The sequence below is a fragment of the Epinephelus fuscoguttatus genome, linkage group LG22 (assembly GCF_011397635.1).
Source record: "Epinephelus fuscoguttatus linkage group LG22, E.fuscoguttatus.final_Chr_v1".
Taxonomy (NCBI): Eukaryota; Metazoa; Chordata; class Actinopteri; order Perciformes; family Serranidae; genus Epinephelus; species Epinephelus fuscoguttatus.
Window position 1 is genome coordinate 1,248,022 of NC_064773.1, and position 25,657 is coordinate 1,273,678.

Here is a 25,657-nt window from a genome sequence, read left to right on the forward strand (position 1 = left end):
CTGTTACTCAGCATCTCGTCCCACAACAGTGAGATCACAGAGCTCATTTAACAGTCACTGTGTTCTTCTTGTCATTAATTCAAGTTTGTGACTGTTCGTCTTGACTAACCATGTTGCGTACTGAACTGAAAGCCTCGTACCAAACGGTCCAACACAAATACGTGTATCGTTACATTGCTAGTAGCAACATGACAGATGATATTTGTTACCTGCGAACTTCTGTTGTGTCGTTGCAGAAATTTGGTTTCATCCAAAAACAAGCATTGACCAACTGTCAATGAGAGCTGTGAATGTAATTTATTTTCCAGAAGATTTCTCATTGACTTCTTGGTCCTCTCTTTCCAGTCTGTAGGATAAGATGTCATCACAGTTCACAGTTCAGGCCAAGGAAAACCTGCTGTTTTTTGGTTCCAGTTGAGAACAAACCCTTCTTTATTTTTGGTCAAAAATTCTGAGAATGTTTAAAAAGTAGGTGCAGGAACCAGAGAACTGGTTCCAGTGTGTCCAGTGTAGACGAGGTGTTGCTTTCGATGTCCGTGGATGCAGCTGCCATTCTAGTCAACGTGCCGATGTCAGTGGTGAAAAGTATATTTTGTACTCAAGTATCGTACTTAAATACAACTTTGAGGTTCTTGTACTTTACTTGAATATCTCCATTTTAATCAGGATCCTTTGGAGGTTTGATGGTGGTGGAAGGAGCATGCTAACATGTTTCCTAACCTGGCAGTGATCGAATGTTTTCACCATCCAGTCAAAGAGACGTCCAATTCAAGAACGGAGAACCAGCTTCATGTGAGGGACTGGAGCCTGGGGGGGGTTTCGTGCGGCTTTGACTTCTACATAATGACGGCTCACAGGTCAGCTCTGGTTCTGACCTGAGTTTCAAAAATGGACGTGTGCAAGACCCCGGGCCAACTATCCCAAAGTCGGGGTTAGCCCACCTTAGAATGCATCAGCGTGAAGTCTTTCTTCACCGCCGGCTAACAGCTCCATCAGCCTGCGGCTAAGAGTGGTTTGAAACAGGTAGTGATGCTACTTCACCTAAGTAAAAGATCAGAGTACTTCTTCCACTGAAGATCAATGAACCAGCATCGACTGGACGTGATCTGAGCACGTCTTTGTGTCAGGACGTTGTCTTCCGTGATGTCTTACATCCTGAGCTTCAGATTTATTTTGGAACGTTAAGTTTTGATATTTGGTGACGAGCCATCTGACGAGTTTCTGAAGTTTACCTTCAATGTATCAACACAGTCAGGCTGCCCTTCAGTACCTACAGTGTGTGTGTGTGTGTGTGTGTGTGTATCAGCTGGTTTCTGCCTTTGATGAATAAACCATTACCACACACACACACACTGTTGTCTAAAATAAACAGGCTTCATTCCGATCAAATATTAATAAACACATTCTGCTGTCCGTGCTGCTGTGTGTGTGTGTGTGTGTGTAATTGGGTTCCTCTCCTGTCAATCACGTTGATATAAATATCAGATAAATATTTGGTTGCTAGGCAGCGGTATTGATCCACAGTTGCCCCCGGCGACACATGGCTGTTATGGGATTGGTAGATCAGTCTTTCTCTGGCTGATTGTGTTACAATAACCCGTCTATTTACACACACACACACACACACACACATATTCTTGTACTTCTATCTTTGTGAGGACCCTCACTGACATAATGCAGGTCATTCCCTCGCCCCTTATCCTTACCCTGACCATCAGGAGTAAATGCCTCACCCCCAACCCTGAACCTAACCCTACTGCAACCTGAACCCTCAAACAGGCCTGTAAAGAAGAGAGGAGCGGCCTCAATGTCCTCACTCTGTGCTAAATTGCGTGTTTGGGTCCTCACTATGCAGCATGTACAAGCACCCACACACACACACACACACACACACACAGTTTGTGTTTAAATGGATGAACTGATGAGTGTGTGTAACGCTGATTGTTTTGCCGTCTGTAATTAAAATCCACTTTAATTAAAATATGAGTCAATTTGATCAGAATGAGTCGATTATAAACTCTTCTAATGGAGCTGAAGAGAAGGTCTCACTTTAACGACTCTTTTATTAGGATCATTAGTACCAACATACAGTAACAGTTAATTCAGATTACTGTGTGTGTGTGTGTGTGTGTGTGTGTGTGTGTGTTAATAGTATCTTCTGGTCACTAACAAAACGCTTCAGGAAGCAGTTTGTTCCTAATGAGCTCTTAGAGTCAGTTCTCTCTTCACAGTGTTATTTAGAAAAGGCTCTTTGTAGTTCTCACATACTTCACTTAAATTAAAGTGTAGTTATTATCTCTACATCTGGTTTTAATGTTGCAGTTAAAGGTATTTCTGCAGGAACTGTCGGTTGCTGTTCTTAAACAGCTCAGTCACCAGAAAAGAATGTTGGCATTGTACATTTTTGCGAACCACAAATTTGTGCATTTCATACGTATGTGAGCTGGCTGTCATCAGGAGGTGGAGGGGATGGTGGATGGGGTGACACCTCGGAGAGACGCCTGCTGAGCTGCAGACACTGTTCAACACCAACACGCAGCTAAACTAGTTGTGGTTTAGCAAGTCATCTGCAGTGTCTCCTGCTGTGATGGTACCACAAAGAGCGAGTATTTAAAGCCAAAACATGATCTTTCCTGACCATAACCAAGTGGATTTTGAGCCTAAACATTATCACACCTCAGTCACAGCTTTATTGAAATGTAAAGAAAACATAAGTGTCAATGTATCCACCACATAGTAATGTATACACATAATGATGGTTTGCCGGAACATACAATACGATAGGTTGTTCTCACACATCGGTTCTACGTTTTCTTACCAAAAGTAATGCACTAAAATTCAATCATATCCTATCTAATGATGAGCCAGTAATTTGGCATAAGCCACGTATTTTGGACCGATGATCACAAGAACAATGTGATGTTGGAAGGAAAGGAGGAAGCAGTTCTGAGCAGTACAGTCAGGAGGCAGGTTGGGGCAGTGGATGGGTCACAAACACAGGACTTTCAGACAGGAGCCTTGTGTTTGCTTCTTATATAAATGTAGAGCCAAACTATGATGTTGCAGTTTAAGTATCTCGGGATCTTGTTCACGAGTGAGGGTAGGATGGAGCGGGAGATTGACAGGCAGATTGGGGCGGCGTCAGCAGTGATGCAGGCGCTTAACCAGTCCATTGTGGTGAAAAGGGAGCTTAGCCAGAAAGCGAAGCTCTCGATTTACTGGTCGATCTACATTCCAACCCTCACCTATGGTCACGAGCTCTTGGTAGTGACCAAAAGAACGAGATCAAGCGGCCAAAATGAGTTTCCTCCGCAGGGTGGCTGGGATCAGCCTTAGGGATAGGGTGAGGAGCTCGGACATCCGGGAGGGACTCGGGGTAGAGCCGCTGCTCCTCCACATCGAGAGGAGCCAGTTGAGGTGGTTCGGGCATCTGGCAAGGATGGCTTCTGGACGCCTCCCTTGGGAGGTGTTTCGGGCATGTCCAACTGGGAGGAGACCTCGGGGCCGCCCCAGGACACGCTGGAGGGACTACGTCACCCGGCTGGCCTGGGAACGCCTCGGGGTTCCCTCGGAACAGCTGACGGAAGTGACTGGGGAGAGGACTGTCTGGGCTTCTCTGCTGAGGCTGCTGCCCCCGCGACCTGGACCCGGATAAGCGGAGGACGACGAGTACGAGTACGAGTACGAGTACAAGTACAAACTATGATGTGTCTTTCTAAACCTAACCACGTGTTTTGTTGACGTCCCGGTGTTGGTAGCAGCATCTTGAAACATTAACAGCAGACACAGGAGGATACCGAGCGCATAATGCATTGATGTGAAAGGCCAATGACAAAGCAGTGATATGTGACGACTTGAGATGAGAATGTGTTGTCAGAACCATATGAACTCTGAGTCTGTAACTTTATGTTAAGTAAGTAATAAGTAATTTAGGACACAACGTCATTTGTGGGGAGCTAATTTGTTGGATATCATACGAAGGGTTGTATGAGGTTATGGTCATTCATGGTCACAAGAACAAGCACTTGGGTACTGTGTTTGATTCCCAGTTAAAGTTTGATAAAAACATTGAATGTATTGTCAAACAAGGCCAGCAAAGAATGCACTTACTAAGAATGTTGAACTCTTTTAATATCTGCAACAGAATATTGTGTATGTTTTATCAGTCTTTTATCGAGAGCATTTTTACTTTCTCTTTTATCTGCTGGTTCGGTGGCCTGTATGTAAAAGACAACAGCCTTTACAGTATTGTAAAGGTCTGCTCTAAAATAACTGGTGTCCAGCAGAGGGATCTGAGTTCTTCGTGGGAGAGGCAGGTGGTCCATAAAGCTAAAGGAATAACCCATCACCCATTGGTTTGTGGACTCCTTGAGTTTGGCATTTTGGTGGTCACCATTTTGTTTTCTTGGAGCCAGGAGTGACCATACTTGTACCAGGCTGTAAACATGTTTATTTCTACATGTTAACATGGAGCTCTGTGGGGACTGACTCGCTCTTGGAGCCAGCCTCTGGTGCACATTAGAGGAACTGCAGTTTGTAGTACTCTAATGTCCACTAGAGGCTGGCTCCAGGAGTGAGTCAGTCCCCACTAGGGTTGGGACTCGTTAGGATTTTAATGATTCCGATTCCTTACCGATTCCTCTTACCAATTCCTACATTATATTCATTATACTTGCTATACTTAAACAAGTATATAATAAACACTAATGCAGTCATACAAATACAAAACCTTTATTCTAACTGTTGCACAGTAAAATTAGATGAAAATACACATTTGTGTGTGGTGTGTATTTCAGATTTAGAGCTTGTATCATCTCCCTGAGAATATATAACAACAAAAAGTGATTCTCTGATTTCTACAGTAACACTATTACCTCAAATTAACCACAGCAATGTAATAAAAAATACTTATTATGCATTCATGCTTGGGCACTGTTATTTAAGTGACAACACCTGAACACAACACACACACACACACACACACACTGGCTGTTTGTTTCTACCGCTCCCCTTGCTGGAAGCGTCGGACCTCCAGCCGCCCGCTTCCGCCTTGATTAAACGCTGAAAATAAAATAAAAGAGGGAGACAGTTGTCTCCCTCTTTTATTTTATTTTGTTATATTTCTCCCTCTCCCCTCGCTGAAAGCGTCAGACCTCCCGTCGCCCGCTCCCGTCTCAAACACGGAGGTCTCCCTCTCCGCTGATCAGGCACGCCCGGCCTGTTAAATAGCCTGTAACCATGACAACTGTGTGACACAAACTCAGTGCTTTAGTGATTAGATAATGTCGGGCTTGGTCGGGTTCAGACAGAAACATGCTGCCCGTGCCGCACTCTAATGGAAATGCACGTGACATTTTTTTTTTTTTATACAATCTAGGAACCGTTTGCAGGAACCGTTACTCCAAATGTGATGGAACCGGTTCCGGAACCGGAACTTTGGACCCGGTTCCAAAAAAGAACCGGATCCGGATCCCAACCCTAGTCTCCACAGACCTCCATGTTAACATGTAGAAATAAACATGTTTACAGCCTTGGACAAAAACTGTTTTGGTCTTTTGGGCAAATTTCAACACTCATGACATCTGTACAGGGCTGAATTTATACATAACCCACCCGTTCACTTTAAGGGCAGATCCACCCTCTCACCCAAATATGGTCACATCTGGCTCCAAAACCCAACATGTGACAGCCCAAGTGTTGAACTTGAGGCTTCAAGACGGAACCTGTGGGTGACGTCACAGTAGATCCATGCATTATTTTATACAGTCTATGGTAATGGCTTCAATTTTCAGCCTCTGAGGTTACCGCCTGGTACAAACATTTGTTGTGATGGAAAGCCAATACTTTAGCAAGCTTACTGCAGGCATCCTCCCGTCTTAAAGAACACAGGCCAAATCTATGTTGCTCTTCATCCCGAACGTCTCCTTCAGTGCTCGCCAGCCAAAGTGAAACTAAAAGCCAACCCCAGATTTGGAACGAGCTTTGTAAGCTTGACTTTTCACCTCGCTATATTTGCGGGTTGTTTTTGCACTTGTAGCTTCCTCTTGGATGCTGCTAATGGTCTGACACCTGGTCACTACCTTTTAATAAAGTCCCAACCTGAACTGAGTGCTGTGCCCAGGAACATCCAGAAAACACAGTGAAATAAGAAGAAAATAAAAATCCGAGCTGAGAACAGAATCTCTGCAGGAGAAATCACTTCTCCACTGAGAAGGATTACATCTGTATGAGTCTATACATAGTTTATTTAAGGAAAACCCTGCAGGGTATATCTTTAAGAAACAGCCAAATAAAACACTGTATTTATGCAGATTAAAACTGGAGAAGAAGATTTAGAACATTTCCTTCAGTCAAATGTTTCTGTGACTGCGTGGGACTGATTTACGACTGAAAATTAAATGATCATATGATTCTGCCGCTCCTCTGGTTCTCCCAAAATGAGACCTTAGAGCTTCCAACATCATTAGCAAGTAGGTTTTCTTCAGCATTTGGACCGTAAAACATCAATTACACTGGCAGCAGAACACACCCGTCTCATTGTCTTTGGTCCAGCTGCTCCAATGTTTGTCTGGAGTTTGGAAAGATTTTCAGTCTGCAGAGCCGAGTTCCTCCCTTGTCACTCTGTCTGTCTTACTGCAATTTAAAAACCACTTATCTCTTTAATGTCGGCTCCTGTAAGAAAAACAGCCTCGTTTAAGGCCAGAAGTGATGCAATTTTGAGACAATCAACTGGTTTTAAAAGGTTTTATGAGGCTGATAATTTGGGGGGAATTAACTGGAGCAGTAAAAGAGTCTTTGATGTGATCTGAAAATGTAAAATTCACCAAAGTGACCAGCAGTTTTAACCTCTGGCTCTGTGAAGCAGACAATAACCCTCAGCTACTTCCACTTGACTGATGCTCGCTGACTGCCGCAGCTATTACACTCTCACTTCCTGTCTCCTTCTCTCTCTTTATAACACAGTCAGTGTCGCTCGCTCCATTTCCAGCTGACTGATGTTGAGCGATCGCTGCTGACCATCGCTCTCTCTCTCTAATGTCTCTCCGTCTGATAACTGAGGCAATAAAACCAAATCCAATTCCACCAACCATTACTGACATCACTCTCCCTCTCTGTAGTTTACAGTGGCAGGTTCCTCTGACTGTCGCCGTGGGAAACGCTTCCAGTGTTTGCTCAGAGAGCCTCATCTGGATCAACAACAGGACAGGTACGGTGCTGATCCAAGTCCTCACACGGCACATCATTTCTGTTCATTTTAAATCACGACTTCATTATCTCATTACCTTGAGATAACAGGCCGTTATCTTGGGATTCTTTTGTTAATGTTAATGGAGCAAATGATCTCATGATCACAAATTAATTATCTCATTATCTCCAGATACGTAATTTGGAGTTAATGGACTCAAAAATTCAGGTGTGTTCCACTGGAAAGGAAGCTCTGCTCTGAGTTTCTATATTTCCAGTGTTCAGAGGTCTGTCAGCAGAGGGAATAAACCTCATGCTGCTTTTGTTTATGGAGAATAAAGCTCAGACAAATAGAATAAAGCTCCCTCTTTTTTGTGGGGAATAAAACCCTTTTTTTTCCTTGTATGGAGGAAAACTCTCTCTGGATCTGTTTGTGGGGAAACTCAGCCAGTTCTGCTTTGTTTTGAGAGAATAAAGATAATTCTACTTCTGTTTTTTGGAGAATAAAACTCTCATTGGATCTTTTTTGGGGGGCATACAGCTTGTTTTGCCTTGGATTTTTAAGGATAAAACTAATTATGCTTCTGTTTTTATGCCTCAGTGCCAGAGATAGCTGTGGCCAGAGGCAGTATGTGTTTCAGAGTGTCCGTCTGTCCGTCCCATTGTCACAGACGTGATGTCTCGAGAAAGTCTTGGAGCAATTTCCTCAAATTTGGCACAAACGTCTGCTTGGACTTTAGCGATGAACTGATTAGTAGTTGTGAGACAAAGGTCATGGTCAGTGTGACCTCTTGACTTGACTGGTTGGTGAAGGCATCCAACCTTGAGGCAGTAATTCTAGTTGGAGAATGAAGCTAATTCTGGTTTTGTTTTAGGAGAAGAGAACTCTGTTTGGTCTGTTTCGGGGAAATAAAGCTGTCTCTTGTTTTTGGAGAATAAAGTTCATACTGCATCTGTTTAAAGAATAAACTCTCATGTCCTGTTTTTCAAATAAGTCTGGTCCTGCTTCAGTTTATTGGGATTAACAATGATTCTGCTTCAGTTTTCAGAGAATAAAGATAAATATGTTTCTGTTTTTTGAGGATTAAAGCTCCCTCTGGTTGTGTTTATGAACAGCTGTTGACAGAATGTGGGTTCTGGCACATCTTTACCTACTTGCAGGATGCATTGTGAAGAGAGGCAGTCTCAAAGTTCAAGACTTGAAGTTTAATTTCAACTGAAGGGAAGGGAGCTGAGGAAGTGGGCCAGACTTGGGTCAGCAGCTATTTTCCTTGTTTTCCTCACCTGGCTGTTATACAAAGTCTGAGAGATCCTGCAAGCTGTTCTACTAAAGTGTACAGCCTAATTTTAAACCTCACAGACTGCGATGCCACAAGACAACAACAAAAAATAGCTTTAAGCACACGAGGTGTAAAGATGGTGTGGATCCTGCAGTTACTTTTAATTGTTGTAGCTTTTTCATTTTCTGTTGCTTTCTATTTTTAAAATGTAACTCCTGTTAAAGTCAGAATAAATGTTGGTCAGCTACATGTGTTTATCTTTAGAATGTAATATAAATGTTTTGTAGTTTGGGCTCCACAGATTCCATGTTATCAACTTGAAAACCATGTACATTATTGAACAACTCAAGATGGCCGTATGACTGCAACGTTGGTTGTATTAAGATTAACAATATACAATGTAGTTACAGCAGGTGTTTTTGGACCATAGAGACTTTATCATAGTTCTAAAAATCCCTGTTTTTGTTGTGTCTGCACTGTAAGAATCAGGACCGGTCATAGTTCTTAAAACTACTATTTAAACTTTTTTAGCTTCTATTTCAGAGTAGATTCTCTGCTAGCACAAGTGGGACCATTAGTGACGTAAGTGTATGTTGATCACTCAAACACATGATTTAATGCAGCACTGGCAACTGCCATATTTAAGCTCCGGGTAAACAGTTGGGGAAAAACACAAACAACAGCTCATAATGAAAAGAAAATAAAAGTCCAGACTTTACGGTGCAAATATGTGACGTTGGACATTGTAACGCAATTTTGACTCATCAAAGCAAAAATGATGTTGCCCTACAAATCGTTGACCAAGTCATTCTTACAGTACATCACTTCAATGTCCCTATAAGTGGTGTAAATGCAAACAGGAAAAAAAAAAAACCTTCAAGGTATGTAACTCGGGGGGCTCACCAAAAATGTTTGGTCCAAAAACACCTTATTGAGCACACTGTCGGTCAAGTTTGGTTTTAATTATCTTAAGCACGGATTCAATTTAAGGTGACAGACTTTCAAGACATCCCTATTTATTTGATATTTTTAAGAACGTCCATATTATTTAGCCCCAAGTCGGACATATGGATCAGCTTTCAGAGAATCTTGAGTCACTCAGTCGTAATTCCAACTTGAATGTTGACATTAACATTATTTACAAATTGGAGACTTGTAACACTGTTTGCCTCAACTTCCAGTTTAAAAAGAAATATGCATCACACGAAGAAAGATATGACATAATTTCATGCAACTTTATAATGCGAGGAACTTGACAGAACAGCGTGGTATCATCTGCATATCGGAGGACTTTCAGTGAATATCCTGTGGTTGAATCACTGATGCTCTGATGAACTGACTAATGGCTAGTGTGTTATATTGTGTCACAGAAACTCACAGGATTGGTCAGATGGACGACAACACGTGGTTGCTAGGCAACATCAATCAGACAGGCTACTTCCGTGTGAACTATGACCTCCAGAACTGGAAACTGCTGATTCAGCAGCTGCACAACAACGCTCAGGTATGCCTGTCTGTAATCTCTCTCTCTGGCTGTTTGAAAAGCTGTCTCTCTTATCTTTAATCCTGTCTCTCTGTCTGTCACACAATTTGCCTGTCTCTGTGTCTTTGTCAGATCATCTCAGTAGGAAACAGGGCAGGACTAATTGATGATGCCTTCAACCTGGCCAGGTAAGTCACCTTGTAGCCATAAAAAATCTTGTGTCAGTCTGGTTTACAGTCTCCTGTTCACAGACTGAGTGTTGGCCTCACACACACACACACACACACACACACACACACACACACACAGAGTGTCAGGGACAGTTCATTATAACAGAAGAAAGTGTTGGACGAATGATCTCTGTTTCCCGTGCTCTGTCTGCGAGAGGCTCATCTGTCACTCAGCCTGTAAGACATCTGGACACACAGAGGGAGAGAGCAGCCGGCCTGATCCATTGTTTCTGTCTGTTTCTGTTTGTGTTTAATTGCTTTACAATAAGGAGTGAGTCTTTGTCGAACAGGACCGCTGGTGTGTCTGCCGCCCTCAGATATGTCTGTTTTGATGAGCTGAATGTTGTAAATGGACATATATATTTCAGAGCTGTCATCGTGTGTTTAGCCAGCAGAAAGGAGGAGGTGTTGCTGCTGCATGTTTGACACTCAGCTGTGCAAACAGAGGTTTACAAACTGTATTTGAGTTCAGACCTGTTGATTTACATACACAAGTTTATTTTCACATATAAGGTCAACCCAGTCACCAGACAAGATGTTGGCATTGTACGTTACAGCAAAGCACGGATACATTTGTACGTCGACCCCTGAGTTAGTGACAGATGACATTTCATATGTATTCAAAGCATAACAACAAAAGTGCAGAACAACTCATAAACTGTGCAATTAATCCAAATGGTAGATGCAAAAAGTGCAGGAAGTTAATTTAAAACCGTCTATTTGGATGAATTTTTTGAGAGTATTTCCTGTGAACATTAAATTAAAGAGTTTTCTGATATTTTTACTAACATTTTACACAATTGTCTGTCTGTATTGTATTTTTCTTTTTTCCTTCATTTTAACAATCATACATTCTTAATAGGCTTCTCTTTTTTTGTGACAAATTCAGTGTTTTATTCTCCCAGGCATTCGGCCATTGTTCTATTAGCTCTTTGGTTGTTTCATAATTTTAAAGCAGGATGAGTTGTTTATTGCAGAGTGAAGATTCTCTGTGAATACAACTCGTGTTTTTTTCTTCACTGTGTCCTTATCCTGTGAGATTTTTTTTAAAGTTTATATCTTGAATAATGGAATAAGATTTGAAATGAACAATTCATTTAGTTTTCCTTGCAGAAATGAATGAAAGGCTGAGATAGGGGCGGTACACATGCCGCATCTTTATCCGCCTGGAAGATGCGAGGTCGGGTGCAGGGTTCTCCTCTTGTACCTTTTCAGTTTTTCTGTTCTTTCATAACCAGCACTGTATCTGAGTGCAGAGCTGTTTATAAGTGTGTAGGTGTGTAGTCTGTGGGACAGATGTAAATGCAGTGCGCGCTGCTGCATTCCAAAAGTTGAGCTCAGTTTATCTCAGTGCACAGCTGTTGCACCCTGAAAAACAGGCGCTCGGGAACACATGTGCGCCACTATGGCGTTGCATTGAAAACAACAACACGGCATGTCTACAGCCCCAGGAAACGCAGTGACATCTCAGCAAAAAATTGTCGTTTCATGTGACACTGTCCTGGCAGGAAATGCAGCGAGGTCTGAGTAGAAAACCACCAGTTTTAATGAAACTTTCCCAGCTGCAAATGCAGCTGTGTCCTGGTAAAAACAATCACTTTTCATAGCACTATCCCATCAGAAAACACAGCGACATCTCAGCAAAAAACAACTGCTGTTCCTGACGCTGTCCCGGCTAGATACGCAGCAATGTCTCTGTAAAAACAACCTCCTTCTAAGGCACTTTCCCAGTGGAAACATCATGACAGGTTATTAAAAAACACCCATGTTTAATGGCTAAAAAAACACACAGTAAATGCATTCTTAAAAAACAGTTTTGCTATTTGTCGGAGTTGAACAGTGGTCTGCAGCTTGGCAGCTGTCTCGCCTAGGTGACACGCCATCCCCCATCTAACACACCCCCTGATGACAGCTCAGCTCAGACACTACACCTCTCTGGAAACAGTGTTGAGTTACGTATCAATCGTAGAAATGTGACGTAGTTTGCAGAAATGTACAGTGCCAACATTTCTTCTGCCGACTGGGCTGAGCTCAAACACTTCATAGTGTGGTATTAAAAGGCTTCCTGTTACCATGGTAACCAGGGAAGTTTTCCAAATCAACTGACAATCAGCTTTAACCAGATGAACACTTGACAAACCCACCTGTTAGTCCTCCTCATTGACGTCCTCTAAAAACTGAAACAGATTGAAAGTGATTTTAATGAATCATAAACTGAATCTTCGTGTCGCTCGTCATCAACTTTGGTTAAAGTTCTCTGCTCTGTGACCACAGGGGGCAGCACTGAGATCAGCACTGACAAACTGCACTTCAAACATCATCATCTTCTAATCCGTTTTGCCTAATCTGAAAAGTTCTCACAGTATTAGTCAGTGAGGCTGAGCACAGTGTTGAGCTCCTCTGGTTCTGCAGCTCCTGGAGCTGTTCTGTCAAAAAGGGCTGAGTGTCATTTTAATTGTGCAGTTTGGGAACTTGCAGACGCAAACTATGTTGTTGCATTCACACCTCCAGCACTTCTTCAGCATGCACACAAGCCTAATAGGAGGCCGCGATGACGGAGTTGTACTGGTCAGGAATATTGGAATGAGCCCACGGTGACAGATAGCAGAGTGTCCTCTGTGTGTTGTCAGAGCTGTAGTTGGTAGAGAGTCATCCCACAGTGACAGGATCACATCTGGCTCTGTGCGATGACCAATCCATGTTGCTGCATTCAGAAAAGAGCGCTTACAAAAAGGGAACCAAAACCAACCTGAGCCAGACGGAGGCTCGGTGATGAATGAGCGATCAGTGAGGCTGCAGCCACGCGGAGGTAGAGGAGGGTGCCGTTTCTCATCGTGATGTTTTCAGCCTGAAGCTTTTTCAGTGCTGTAACCAAAATCTACTCTGACACCAGCCCTATAACTCAGGCTCCCCCGTCTCTCTTTCCTTCTTCTGTATCTGTGTCTCTCTGCCATCTGTCCTCTGTCATGTTGAATGAGCAGCAGCTAGAGACGGCTGAGATGTCGACCTCTAATCCAGTGTGTGTGTGTGTGTGTGTGTGTGTGTGTGTGGGTGCGAGTTAGGAGCTCAGCAGGAGGTTTCCATCTGTACAGGAAAAGAAACTACAGATCCATTTAATATTCAAACTGACAGCGGGGAGACACTCTAACTTCAGCCTGCATCTGTCACCATGGCAACACTGAACAACGAAGAGGTTTTGTTTTATGATGAGGTTTTTCTTCAGAGTAGTTCAGAGAGTTTCATTTCAAAGGGAGACCTCATTTTAACTGTTTTCATTGTATCTATCCAGCAGTGGAAAGTAACTGAGTACATTTACTCAAGTCCTATACTTAAAGCCCCCCCAGTCAGTTTTACGATGGCACCTACTGTGATGAATTTACTGTGTATCAGAGCAAGATTAGCGCATCACAGCAAATCTCTGTCTTTCACTTGCTGGCTGCTGCACTGAGGAACAACACCGCCGCCCGCTGGTCACAGTCCACTGAGGAAAGACATGATGCCAAGGTCTGCTGTTTGTCAGCGGCATCGTGATTCTTTTCATTACAGGAGTTTTCGACTTTTTGACTTCCCAGTGTCTGTGTGGACCTTTTAGAAACTGATGCCGGTTGACGGTGCAAACGTTCAAGATGTAGACCTCATGTCCACGTCTTGAAACAACATGTCTACGTAACATGTCTATCCATTCTGTGACACACAACACATTCTCACTCCAATCTTGTCGAGCACGGTCTCACTCCAAAGTTTTCGAAATCCAGCACTTGGCAGTTTAGTTTAGTTAGTTTAGACATTTTGCTGAACTAAAGACTGATGTCTTTCTCCCTGATTTTGTGTTTAGATGGGCGGATACAATTTCAGAGTTTAAAAAAAACTCCCTACGTTGCAGAACCAATAGTAAATCTGCAGGGCGGTCCTTCGGTGGCTCGCTGAACTCTTGTGCTTGTAAACATAGTCCCACTGTGTTAAAAGTTTTAAACAAAGTTGCTGTAAGTCCTTCATTTCCATAATCTTGTGGACTGAGCACACGTTTGATAAAACAGAGTTAAATCTCTCGGCATCCATTTTCAAGCTCTCTGTGTGTTTGCTTCCTTGCGGACGAGAAAAGGGGGAGCGGGAGGGCGTGTCCTTTTCAAAAATGCAAGAGGCGTTGCTTTGTTGTCGGCCGTTTTCACCGGTGTGTTAAACACACTTTAGAAAGGAGTGTCCCCAGACTATCAGAAGGCGGAGATCTCTGATTGACTGGTGGCGAGACTAGTTGACAGTGACTTGAGGCGTTAGAAACCAGCAAAAAAAGTTGTCCTTTAACGTCAGCGTGATGCGCGGCCCCTTGCCGTTATAGTTTAAAGGGATAGTGCGGCCAAAAATGAAAATGCAGCCATTATCTACTCACCCATATGCCGAGGGAGGCTCAGGTGAAGTTTTAGAGTCCTCACATCACTTGCAGAGATCCAAGGGGAGAGGAGGTAGCAACACAACTCCACCTAATGGAGGCTGACGGCGCCCCAGATTCAAACGTCCAAAAACACATCATTGAAACCACAAAATATCTCCATACTGCTCGTCCGTAGTGATCCAAGTGTCCTGAAGCCCCGACATAAAAAGTTGTTTGGAAAAACGCACTGCGCTCACATGTGTGTCGGGGCTTCAGGACACTTGGATCACTACGGACGAGCAGTATGGAGATATTTTGTGGTTTCAATTAATTATGAGAGATAAGATAAGATTGTAAAGCCAAACCCTGCTCTTTTTTCCTAAACCCAACCACGAGTTTGAGGTTGAAGGAAAAAAAACAAAAAAAAAACAAACGGCAATTGGCAGTCTTGTTCTGACGTTTATTTTGAAAGAGACTGTATGTAAATGTTAAATTTTTATCTTGAAAGAAGAGAACTTGACACGGCGTCCCAAACGTGGACATGTGACGAGGTCACAGTGAGGATGTGTTGCCTCGTCACATGTCCACGTTTGGTCATGGACTTTCCACGTCCACATATGGCGTCCAAGGTACCCTGGGTGTGTTGGTTGTTGACGTTCTGGGACGGCGTGTCAACTTCAGCCTGTTACATGCATTGTCTGTTTTCAAAATACACTTCTGTTTTCACAGGAAATGTACAGTTTGATACAGTCTCTTTCAAAATAAAAGCACTACAGCAATGTGTTCCAGAAATTATGACCTGGTAATTCAAGACGATTCACAGACCATGTTGTAGGAACTTTATTCTTTTTTACCAAAGTACACCTGCCAACCATGCAGAGGGAAGTGTGCATCTACTCATTGATGAGAGGCTCATGCTCGTGACAGCGTGACATGTAAACATTAATGGCATCCTCCTCAGTGGTGCTAGGTGAGCTAGCAGTAGATGAATGCTTCCGTCTGTGCAGTGATACATTTGGCAGGTGTACTTTGGTAGTGCTTTTGTTGACTTGTCTGACTTCTTGTTAGCAAGTGTTTCAGTCTTCTGAAATGTCAGGAATGACTTTGGTCAGTACAGCGCTGATGCTGCTGGTACAACTTAAGGCACAAAGTACAAAAATGTGAGCCCAGCTGAGATCAACTGATCCAAGACAATCTTATTACGTCCTAATGATCTCGTGTTCTCACCCAGAGTCACATGAGAAGGTTGTGATGAGTTCCGGAGACGTCCTGAATGTGTCGAGCTCAACACAAAGGTCAGAAGCAGAAAAGCTGCTGGTGACAAATTACACGTTCTTTATTTCAGCTTTTTTTTACATTTCAGATTTCTGATCATTGAGTTGACGACAGTTTGATGATCTTTAATCTCTGAGTTAACTTCAGGAATGCTGATTCCTCCTCTGCTTAGTTTGATTGGCTGAGACGTGAAGCAAACCACACGGCGCTAAATGCTGATTGGTGGTGGCAGGACTGTGTGTGTGTGTGTGTGTGTGTGTGTGTGTGTGTGTGTGTGGAGCTAGTTTAGCAGCAGTTTAGCAGTAATAAATGGCTGTGTCTCTGTGAGTGTGCGCTTAAACAGTGATGGATGTCGCCTCTCTTCTTTCTCTGTGTGTGTGCGTGTGTATGTGTGTGTGACCGCAGCAGTCCCTCGTTAGCTCTCCACTGAGCCTTGCTAATGGCTAATGGACAAACAATTAACTGGCCCTTAACGATGTTAACGAGTTAATGAGCTCGTTAAGACGACAACACACACACACACACACACACACACACACACACACACACGCAGACTGTAAATGAGAGGGGAAAATTAAAAATCTATAATCTCGTCACTTTCCTGGCTCTGTGTGAACAGAAGGACGGCCCCTAGAGGCCGACCGGGGACGGGACTGAGAGTGTGACGTTCATCCCGAGGGTGGTGCTGCTGCGGAAACATGATGGAGTCATTAAAATCAAAAGGGTTTAACCTCTGGGGAGCAGCATGTACATGTCCCACTGACGCAAACCCAAAGTACATAAATTAGTTTTCAAAGCATTTCCCCCCCTCCTCATTTTCAGATCCCTTGTTGATTACATTTGCTCAATGTTTTTGAAAAAAGAATTGAGAAAAAGCTCAAGGAACGTTCAGGAAATCAGTTTGAAGTGAAAATGGTGGCGCAGTGGTTAGGACGTCACCTCACAGTAAAAGGCTTCCAGGTTTGAATCCACCGGTCAGCTGGAGCCCTTCTGTGCTTGACATGTTCTCCCTGTGTCAGTGTGGGTTTCCTCCAGGTGCTCTGACATGTTCTCCCCGTGTCAGTGTGGGTTTCCTCCAGGTGCTCCGACATGTTCTCCCTGTGTCAGTGTGGGTTTCCTCCAGGTGCTCTGACATGTTCTCCCTGTGTCAGTGTGGGTTTCCTCCAGGTGCTCTGACATGTTCTCCCTGTGTCAGTGTGGGTTTCCTCCAGGTGCTCTGACATGTTCTCCCTGTGTCAGCGTGGGTTTCCTCCAGGTGCTCCGACATGTTCTCCCTGTGTCAGTGTGGGTTTCCTCCAGGTGCTCCGACATGTTCTCCCTGTGTCAGTGTGGGTTTCCTCCAGGTGCTCTGACATGTTCTCCCTGTGTCAGCGTGGGTTTCCTCCAGGTGCTCCGACATGTTCTCCCTGTGTCAGTGTGGGTTTCCTCCAGGTGCTCTGACATGTTCTCCCTGTGTCAGCGTGGGTTTCCTCCAGGTGCTCTGACATGTTCTCCCTGTGTCAGCGTGGGTTTCCTCCAGGTGCTCTGACATGTTCTCCCTGTGTCAGCGTGGGTTTCCTCCAGGTGCTCCGACATGTTCTCCCTGTGTCAGCGTGGGTTTCCTCCAGGTGCTCCGACATGTTCTCTCTGTGTCAGCGTGGGTTTCCTCCAGGTGCTCCGACATGTTCTCCCTGTGTCAGCGTGGGTTTCCTCCAGGTGCTCCGACATGTTCTCCCTGTGTCAGCGTGGGTTTCCTCCAGGTGCTCCGACATGTTCTCCCTGTGTCAGCGTGGGTTTCCTCCAGGTGCTCTGACATGTTCTCCCCGTGTCAGCGTGGGTTTCCTCCAGGTGCTCTGACATGTTCTCCCTGTGTCAGCGTGGGTTTCCTCCAGGTGCTCTGACATGTTCTCCCTGTGGCAGCATGGGTTTCATCCACAAGATTCTTGTGAGAGAATATTTAAACGCCTTTTTTTAATAGTAGACAATACAGAGAGATGGAAAACAGAAAGGAACATTGTTCTTGTTCTGCAGCACAGATCACCGCTCCACCACGATACTTCTTTGTTTTGTCTCTTCACATTTTTTGGAAAATGAAGGAGAACATTTGCAAGAACAGAGACACAGAGAAACAAAAAGGCAGAAAATAAAAAGACCTTCACAGAGAATAAGAAGCTGTTGCCTTGACGACAGATCACATGCGCTAAGCGTGGCGTGACAGTGTGCGTCTGCAAGTTGAAAAATGGGAAAACAAGTGATGGACAAATAAACAGATAAATGATGCTGGATGCTGTTGCCATGGCCGTGCCTCTGGCTGCCTCCGTGTTTTATATCATCACTCGTCGGCTAAACAGGAAGTTTGCTGCAAACTGGATGGATTATGGTAATGGTCTCAGAGGCCAGGTGCATGATGGGAATGGAGATGAGCGTGTGGAGGTTGGATATGAGGCAGATTATGGAAATATGACGGTCTGGAGTTTAGAGTTTCGCTGGCTGCTCAAAGACTTAGAGAGTCTTATCTCAAACAGATTAACTCTCAGTGGAGGGCTGTCTCTCTCTCAGCCTGTCTGTCTGTCTGTAAATTAATAAAACAGTCCGTAAAACAATTTTGGTAGAAGAACATGAGATCATCTCCTCTGTGCGTCTGCCGCTCACTTTGATTGACAGCTCTTGGGTAAAGGTCAGCGCTCGCTCTCGGTCGCTGTGAAATCATAAATGTCTCCACGGTCACTCCAACACCAATAATCCGAATAAAACCAATAAAAGTAGCATCACCTCTCTGAGTTCACTCTCTGTCCTCGACTGCCTGTCTCATTACTATTCATGAGCTGTGGGTGGGGCTGAAGGTCGACGCAGGACCCCCTCCCCCTCCATCCAAACATCATGAATGTTAATGACAACACAAAGGACGCTGGTTAATATTCATGAGGAGGTGGATGTAACCCGAGCAGCTAAATAGCTCCGGTGGCATTTAGAGGCCAAGTTTTTCTTAATGTGTTCGCACTGTAGTTTATTAACACACACACACACACACACACACACATACAAACACACACACTCAGTCTGAGGGTTAGAGATCAGACGTACATCAGGATCAGGCTTCAAATTGAATTAATGTCCCAGAGTGCACCTGTGTGTGTCAGTTCAGAGTCCAGAAAGAGTTATAAAATATTTCAGTGCAGAACAAGTTGGTCCAAAAATTCTTCTTCTTTTATTTAACTCTATTCATCTCAGTTTCATGTTTTTGGCGAGCTGTTCTGATCAAACATATTCAGTGATGTCGATGGTTTCGGACCCACAGGTGGTCACTTGAGTGTCTGTCCGATGCAAGAGTCCAACGTCCTTCTGACGTCATGTCGATGTCTGGTGCCAGCTGGGTGGTGTTGGTTCTGTTTCCTGGTACCACTGTTGTAAATAAATGCAGTCATTGTTAAGACCCACCAAACTGACTTCAGAGAACTAGCGGCGATGGTGCCCCTCTGCTGGTTTACCTGATGTTGCCGTGTCTCGGCCAAAAAGTTGCACATGAACACACCACAAAGACTACAGCTGACGGCCAACTAGCACGTCTTTATTCATCGCTCAAAAAGGGAAACAGGAAGAGCGTCTTGATGCTAGTTGGCCAGTTAGCACGTTTGCGCCAGTGAACAATAACACAAACCATCAGGAAACATTTCTGCTGAAGAGAAAAATAATCTGACCTCATGGAACAAGTAGGTTTTGGTCTCACTCCCTCGGGACGCTTCTCTGCTCCTCACCTGAGCTCAGCTGACAGTCAGAGGGAGATCACTCACCGGCAGGTTCTGCTATGCCAACGCCAGTTCAACATGCTGAATCGGTCTCAAAGAAGCCGACTGGGCCTGATGGGGGCCAGCGCTGTGGGACACAACTAGATGCTCACTGATGGCACAGCTTTGACCAACGGACGACCCTCGGCTTGATGCATCAAGGCCTTGTTACAACCCAGCTCTCAGGCTGCAACAAGGATGTGAGACAAGTTTACAAAAAGTTAAAAGCTTATTTATTTCCAAAACAATGATAAATAACCAAATGAAGGTGAAAGTCAATCATCAGTCATGTCTGTGTGTATGGGAGTGAGGAAATGTCTGTAGACAAAGCAAACCAACAGTAGTTGCACCGTGAGGAAAGAGGAAGTCTGATGGAAGGTGATGAGCTTTATATCATGAAGCATATTGGCCCAGGTGTGGCCCAGGTGTGGCCCAGGTGAGGCCCAGGTGAGGCTCAGGTGTGGCCCAGGTGAGGCTCTTTTACACCCTGCTGTGACCTGTTGCCTTTTAGGAACGTGTTTGCTCAGTGCTCTTATTTTGTAATGAAAATAGTTTAATACCAAAGTTTCCATTGAACAAAATGTTCCCTCAACTCTGCAGCTGGGGGATTGTGACTGTCATCACGCTGAATCAACCGACCTGAAGACAGCAGAGACTAACGAGTGTGTTTCAGTCACTACAATAAAGAGTGACCTCAAAGTTTTTACTCCTCAGCCTGTGTTTAGTTTAACCTCTTGCACTCCACCCCCATGTTGTAGCAAAAACGCCTAAAATGACATACCCAAATTAAAATGTCTGTAGCTTCTGAACCACTCTGACTACATGCATGCATGAGGTCTTGCCAGAAAGAAAACTCTCTGAAGTTTCTTGTGAAAGTGTCAGAAACACTCTAGGTGATACAGAGACAGAGTAATGGGCCTCTGAAGTCAGTAACAAGTTGAAGATTTTGCCTAAAATAAAATAAAAAATGTGTTTCAGGATGAATAACTGTCTGTGGCTTCATCTGAGCAGGTAAATGACACTGTGGGGCTGTAGGCACACTATCAATGAACACTTGTTTCAAATTTGAAGAAGACTGCTCAAAGTATGACCATTCTACAGTGTTTTTACCATGAGAAGATCCAGGCGGAGCTCCAAATGACAAGTTGGTGTGTAAGTCCTGTCCCAGACCATGAATCTGATACTTGATTCCAGCCAGGTTCATCCTCACTCTACCTCTCTCCATGTCTCTTGTCTCCAGCTTCACTTTCACCAGTCAACAGAAAAAACACCACAGAAGAAGAGAACATTGTGGTGTGAGCTGGTATGACTGGGCCAAGATGAAGGTGTTTGTGAAGTGACAGCTTGGTGTTAAACGTCTTCTCTCTGTCTCTCTCTCAGGGCCGGGTACCTCCCACAGGGCATCCCCTTGCAGCTGATTGGCTACCTGCCGGAGGAGTCGTCCTTCCTGCCGTGGCACTCCGCCAGCCGAGCGCTCTACCAGCTGGACAAACTGCTGGACCGCACGGATGAGTACAGCCTGTTCAGTGTAAACACAAACTACTGTCTCCATCAGTCCTTCAGTCAATCAATCAATCAATCAATCAGTCCGTCAGTAACGGCTCCGTGTCAGCTGAGCGCAGTGTCTCTGCAGCACTGACGCCCCGATGCCTGTTGATTAACTCTTAAATCTGTGTGTGTGTGTGTTTCTGTGTGTTATCAGGACTATGTGCTGAAGCAGGTTGCATCACGGTACCATCAGATGGGTTGGCCAACAAACGGCCCCAGCAGCGAGGGCAACGTGCTGCAGGCATCCTACCAGACTGAGTATGCAACACACACACACACACACACACACACACACACACACACACACACACACACATTAATAGCATTGAAGGGTTTATTTTAATCACCCAACAGAAAGCTCAGAGCTGTAGGTCGCAGTGATCAGACTGTGTGGGCGTCTCCAAACACACCTGCTCTCACTGTTGAAGAACAAATCATAAAACACCACATTAGCACAACGTTCAGTCCTCACAGGAAACCTTTTACCACATTTACTGAATATGAGCGAGTCAGTTTCTGCAGCACATTTCAGCAGCAAGGCAGCTCAGAGTGCTCAAACATAAAACATCAAAAGCATCGAGACAAAGTGCTGAAGAAACACATTATAAAAGGACAATTAAATGCAATTAAAAATGCCATTAAAGAGTCGGGAAGTAGGAAATAAAAGTGAGTTGAAATATTGTAAGACAGGCGTAAAATACGAGAACAATAGTTGCAGTGCAGTGTCAGAAATTAATGAATATTTTAATTAATAAAAGGCAGCAGCACACAGAACCGTCTTCAGTCTCAGGAGAATGAAACAAACTCAAATGTCACCAAAGGAAAAGATAAATCCAAAGAAGGCCAAAACTAAAATCACCATTCGTGGTGCATTAAAACCAAGCACTGCCTCTCCATGTTGACATGACGTGGCGTGGACCGTTCCAGCCGCCTCTCTGTCAGCTTCACTAAATGTGTGCTAAATTTAGGCTCCTGTGTTTATTTTGCAAGTGTTGATGGTACATCAGTAAACACCAAAGAAAGATGGAGAAGGATGGACACCAGCTGAGCTAGCGTCCTGATAGCCAGCGTACAGACGTTGGAAATAAACTGGACGACCTCCATGTTGCATCAGTTTCCAACAGGATATCAGGAACTGTGAGATCCTTTGATTCACCGAACTGTAGGAGCGACCCTGCAGCTGTCTTGTTGAGTTCGGGATGTGTGGACAGTTAAATCATTCCACAACCAGAAACCATGGATCACCAGAACCATGTGGGAACATGGACGATTGTAAAGCTGCAGCAGCGATGGAAGACGACGTAAAAAAGGAGCTGATGCGATCACATTTCACTGGAGTTGTACCTCCATAATAAAACACCTTCAACCTTTCCACTAAAACGCTCTTTTACACTGCCAGATTTTCGGCGAATGTTGGACCGTTTTGCCAGCAAGCTGCGAGCGTTTAGACACACAGAGCCAGATTGGCGAGTTGATCCGAGGTGCCCAATTTTCCTCCTCGTAGGGTAGACATATTGGTGGAACCCTTTTAGTTTAAACAGACTGAGCTGGCCTTCTGCAACGGGAGGAGCTGTTGATGACTTGTGGGAGGAGCTGTTGATGACTTGTGGGAGGGGCTGTTGATGACTTGTGGGAGGAGCTGTTGATGACTTGTGGGAGGGGCTGTTGATGACTTGTGGGAGGAGCTGTTGATGACTTGTGGGAGGGGCTGTTGATGACTTGTGGGAGGAGCTGTTGATGACTTGTGGGAGGAGCTGTTGATGACGCCGCACGTGCGACCCACTGGCGGTGGATAAACAGGAAACAGCTGACAGCAGGAATTAGCGAGCAGCTAGTAGCAAGAGGGAAACACAAACCTGACAGACACTGTAAAGATGAGCAACTGGGGAGACAAGGAATTGCGCGCCCTCCTTGTCCTCGCAAACGAAGAGGCCATTAACCGTCAGATGACGGGGACGGTGAAGGACGGGCCGACTTACGAGAGAATCACCGAAGGACTGACCAGCCGCGGCTTCCCTCCCACGTCACTGTTTACGTCACACGCTGAGCTACACGTTTTGTTACTTGCTCACGCCCCCCATTGCCCCGAAAAAGGCACATTCTGTATAAACAAAAGTAGGTAGGCGGCATTTTGCTGCACTCCCCGATTTTGTTTTTATACTGCCAATGCTGAAAAAAGACTGATTGGGCTTTCCTGCAAATTTGCACAACTCCTGTTTAAAAAGGGCTACAGACATTGATGTATAAATATCTACTCCTTGAATATGATTTGATATGATTTTCAGGAACAAAACAAATTCTATCAGGTCCAGTAAGGCAGATTAGCTCCGCTTGATCACCGTCTTACTCACAGTCAGCTGTTATCAGGCAACAAATAAACCAACTTAAGCTACACCAACAGTTCTTCCTGATTCCAGTCTGTGCTAAGCTACGCTAAATAAGTCCTGGAACTGAGATGAAAGAGATGAAACTTAAATCTACCGTCCATGAGAAAGGCTTTTGTAAAATATCACGATGTTCCTTTAATTTAATTATCTGATGACAGACAAAAGAATTGTATTAACGTGATGTTTTCTGTCCTCAGGGAGTTACAGCGGGAGCTCATCATGTTAGCGTGTAGCTTTGGGAACAAGCAGTGCCACCGTCAGGCCGTCGCCTACATCTCTGACTGGATCTCCAGCAACAAGAACAGGTACCAACACACACACACACACACACACACACACACACGGCTCTGCGTGGACTGTTTTATTAATCCCGCTCCCTCAGCTCCTGTATCTGCTCTGTACTCGTGGCCCAGAGGCTTCGTCGCTGCCTGATTACACATGTACAGCGTGTGACAGTCAGTCACAGTTGGCAGCAGTTTAATGTAATTAATATGTATTTCATGCAGCTCTCACCTGCACACATGGAAATGTTTCTCACATCCTGCGTCATGTTTCCACATATATGACACACCAGACATCAGACACTTTTTAACCTCCTGCTGCCACGGGCGGATTAAGAGACAACGGGCCCCTGGGCGCAGATATGCAAAGGGCCCCACCACCTCTCACACACAGGGGCAAGACACACAGACTGTGATGGTTGTGCATCACTTTGTCTCTCACTGGTCAGAGCATGTGTCTCTGAGCCACACGTTACACTTTGGGCTCCTGTGCCTGGTGGTGCTGTTCAGCGATCAATCCACAGCCGCTCTCAGAGGCAGCAAAGTTAAAACCACCTGCTCCCACAAGATTTGTGTTGGGTCCCACAGGACCTGCAGGATCCTAATCCCACTGCAGTCCTCCAACACACACACACACACACACACACACACACTGCAGCTGACTGTCTTTATTTAACCTTTGTGTCACCAGAGGTGGGAAGGAATGAAAAATAATGCCAGAAACAACCAAAATGTTTCTGTGTGTTTGGAGGTCGCAGCTATAAAAACACAGATTCTTACTTTGTGCTGAAACCAGATTTACTTAATGACAGTCTCAGTCTGGCTGCACGCAGACACAGACACCCTGACGCCAACATCACTGACAAAGCAGCGGTAGTTGACGAGTTGGGAGTGAGAATAAACCGGGTTAGCACAAGCTAACACAGCAGCAGCAGATAGATAGATAGATAGATAGATAGATAGATAGATAGATATTGTCATTGCATATAAAAAACACAACGAAATTTCGTTTGCAGCTCCAACAATCAGCATAAAAAAAGCATAAATAGGTTAAGGTAATAAATAAATAGATAATGCACTTGTACTGTTCGTATGTGTGTGTTTATGAGAGAATCCACAGCTCTTGGGAAGAAGCTGTTTTTTAGTCTGTTGGTTCTGGCTCGGATGGTTCTCAGCCTGCCTGAAGGGAGGCTGCTGACCAGGGAATGTCCAGGGTGAGAGTGGTCTTAAGGATGTTGGAGGCCCGCTTGTGGAGGCAGCTTGAGTAGATGTTGCTCAGCTGCAGGAGTGGAGAGCTGACGATCCACTGAGCTGTTTTAACCACCTGCTGAAGGTCTTTTCTCTCCGCTGCGGTACAGCTGGAGTACCAGGCTGTGCACCCATAAGTTAGTACTCTTTCGATGGTGCATCTGTAAAAGTTGACGAGCAGCTTCTGAGGAAGTCTGTTGCGCTTCTGAGACGCTTCTGGGCCTTCTTGATCAGGTGTGAGGTGTTAAGGCTCCATGTGAGGCCTTCAGAAGTGTGTATTTCACTTTCTCCCTGTCAATGCACAGCTCAGTATGAAGTGTGTTTTTGTTTTGTTTTTTTTAAATCTATGATTATTTCTTTGGTTTGTGTCCAGACTTCCTCCCTGTGCGCTGCCTCGTTGTTGTTGCTAATAAGACCCACAATGGTCGTGTCATCTGCAAACTTGACCACTAGGTTATATAATGGAAATGTATTTCTTTTGTTGTTTTCTGCAGAGACTTCGCTGTATTTCCTGCTGGGATGGTGCCAAGAAAAGCAACTGTTTGTTTAACAAAACATGGCTGTGCTTTCAGCAGCTTTAAGGCACCAAATGTGGGAGTTTTGTAGA

The 25,657-nt window shown here is 44.5% G+C and overlaps 1 protein-coding gene across 1 annotated transcript in view; it reads left to right on the forward strand.

The window, feature by feature from the left end:
- The window catches only part of LOC125882777 (thyrotropin-releasing hormone-degrading ectoenzyme-like), a 275,288-nt gene that overhangs the window by 221,173 nt on the left and 28,458 nt on the right, over positions 1–25,657 (forward strand). Inside the window, exons 11-16 of the mRNA XM_049566632.1 lie at positions 7,119–7,207; positions 9,836–9,969; positions 10,081–10,136; positions 20,967–21,114; positions 21,289–21,392; positions 23,719–23,826. Coding sequence (XP_049422589.1) covers positions 7,119–7,207; positions 9,836–9,969; positions 10,081–10,136; positions 20,967–21,114; positions 21,289–21,392; positions 23,719–23,826 — 639 coding nt within the window. The remainder of the gene's footprint in view (positions 1–7,118; positions 7,208–9,835; positions 9,970–10,080; positions 10,137–20,966; positions 21,115–21,288; positions 21,393–23,718; positions 23,827–25,657) is intronic.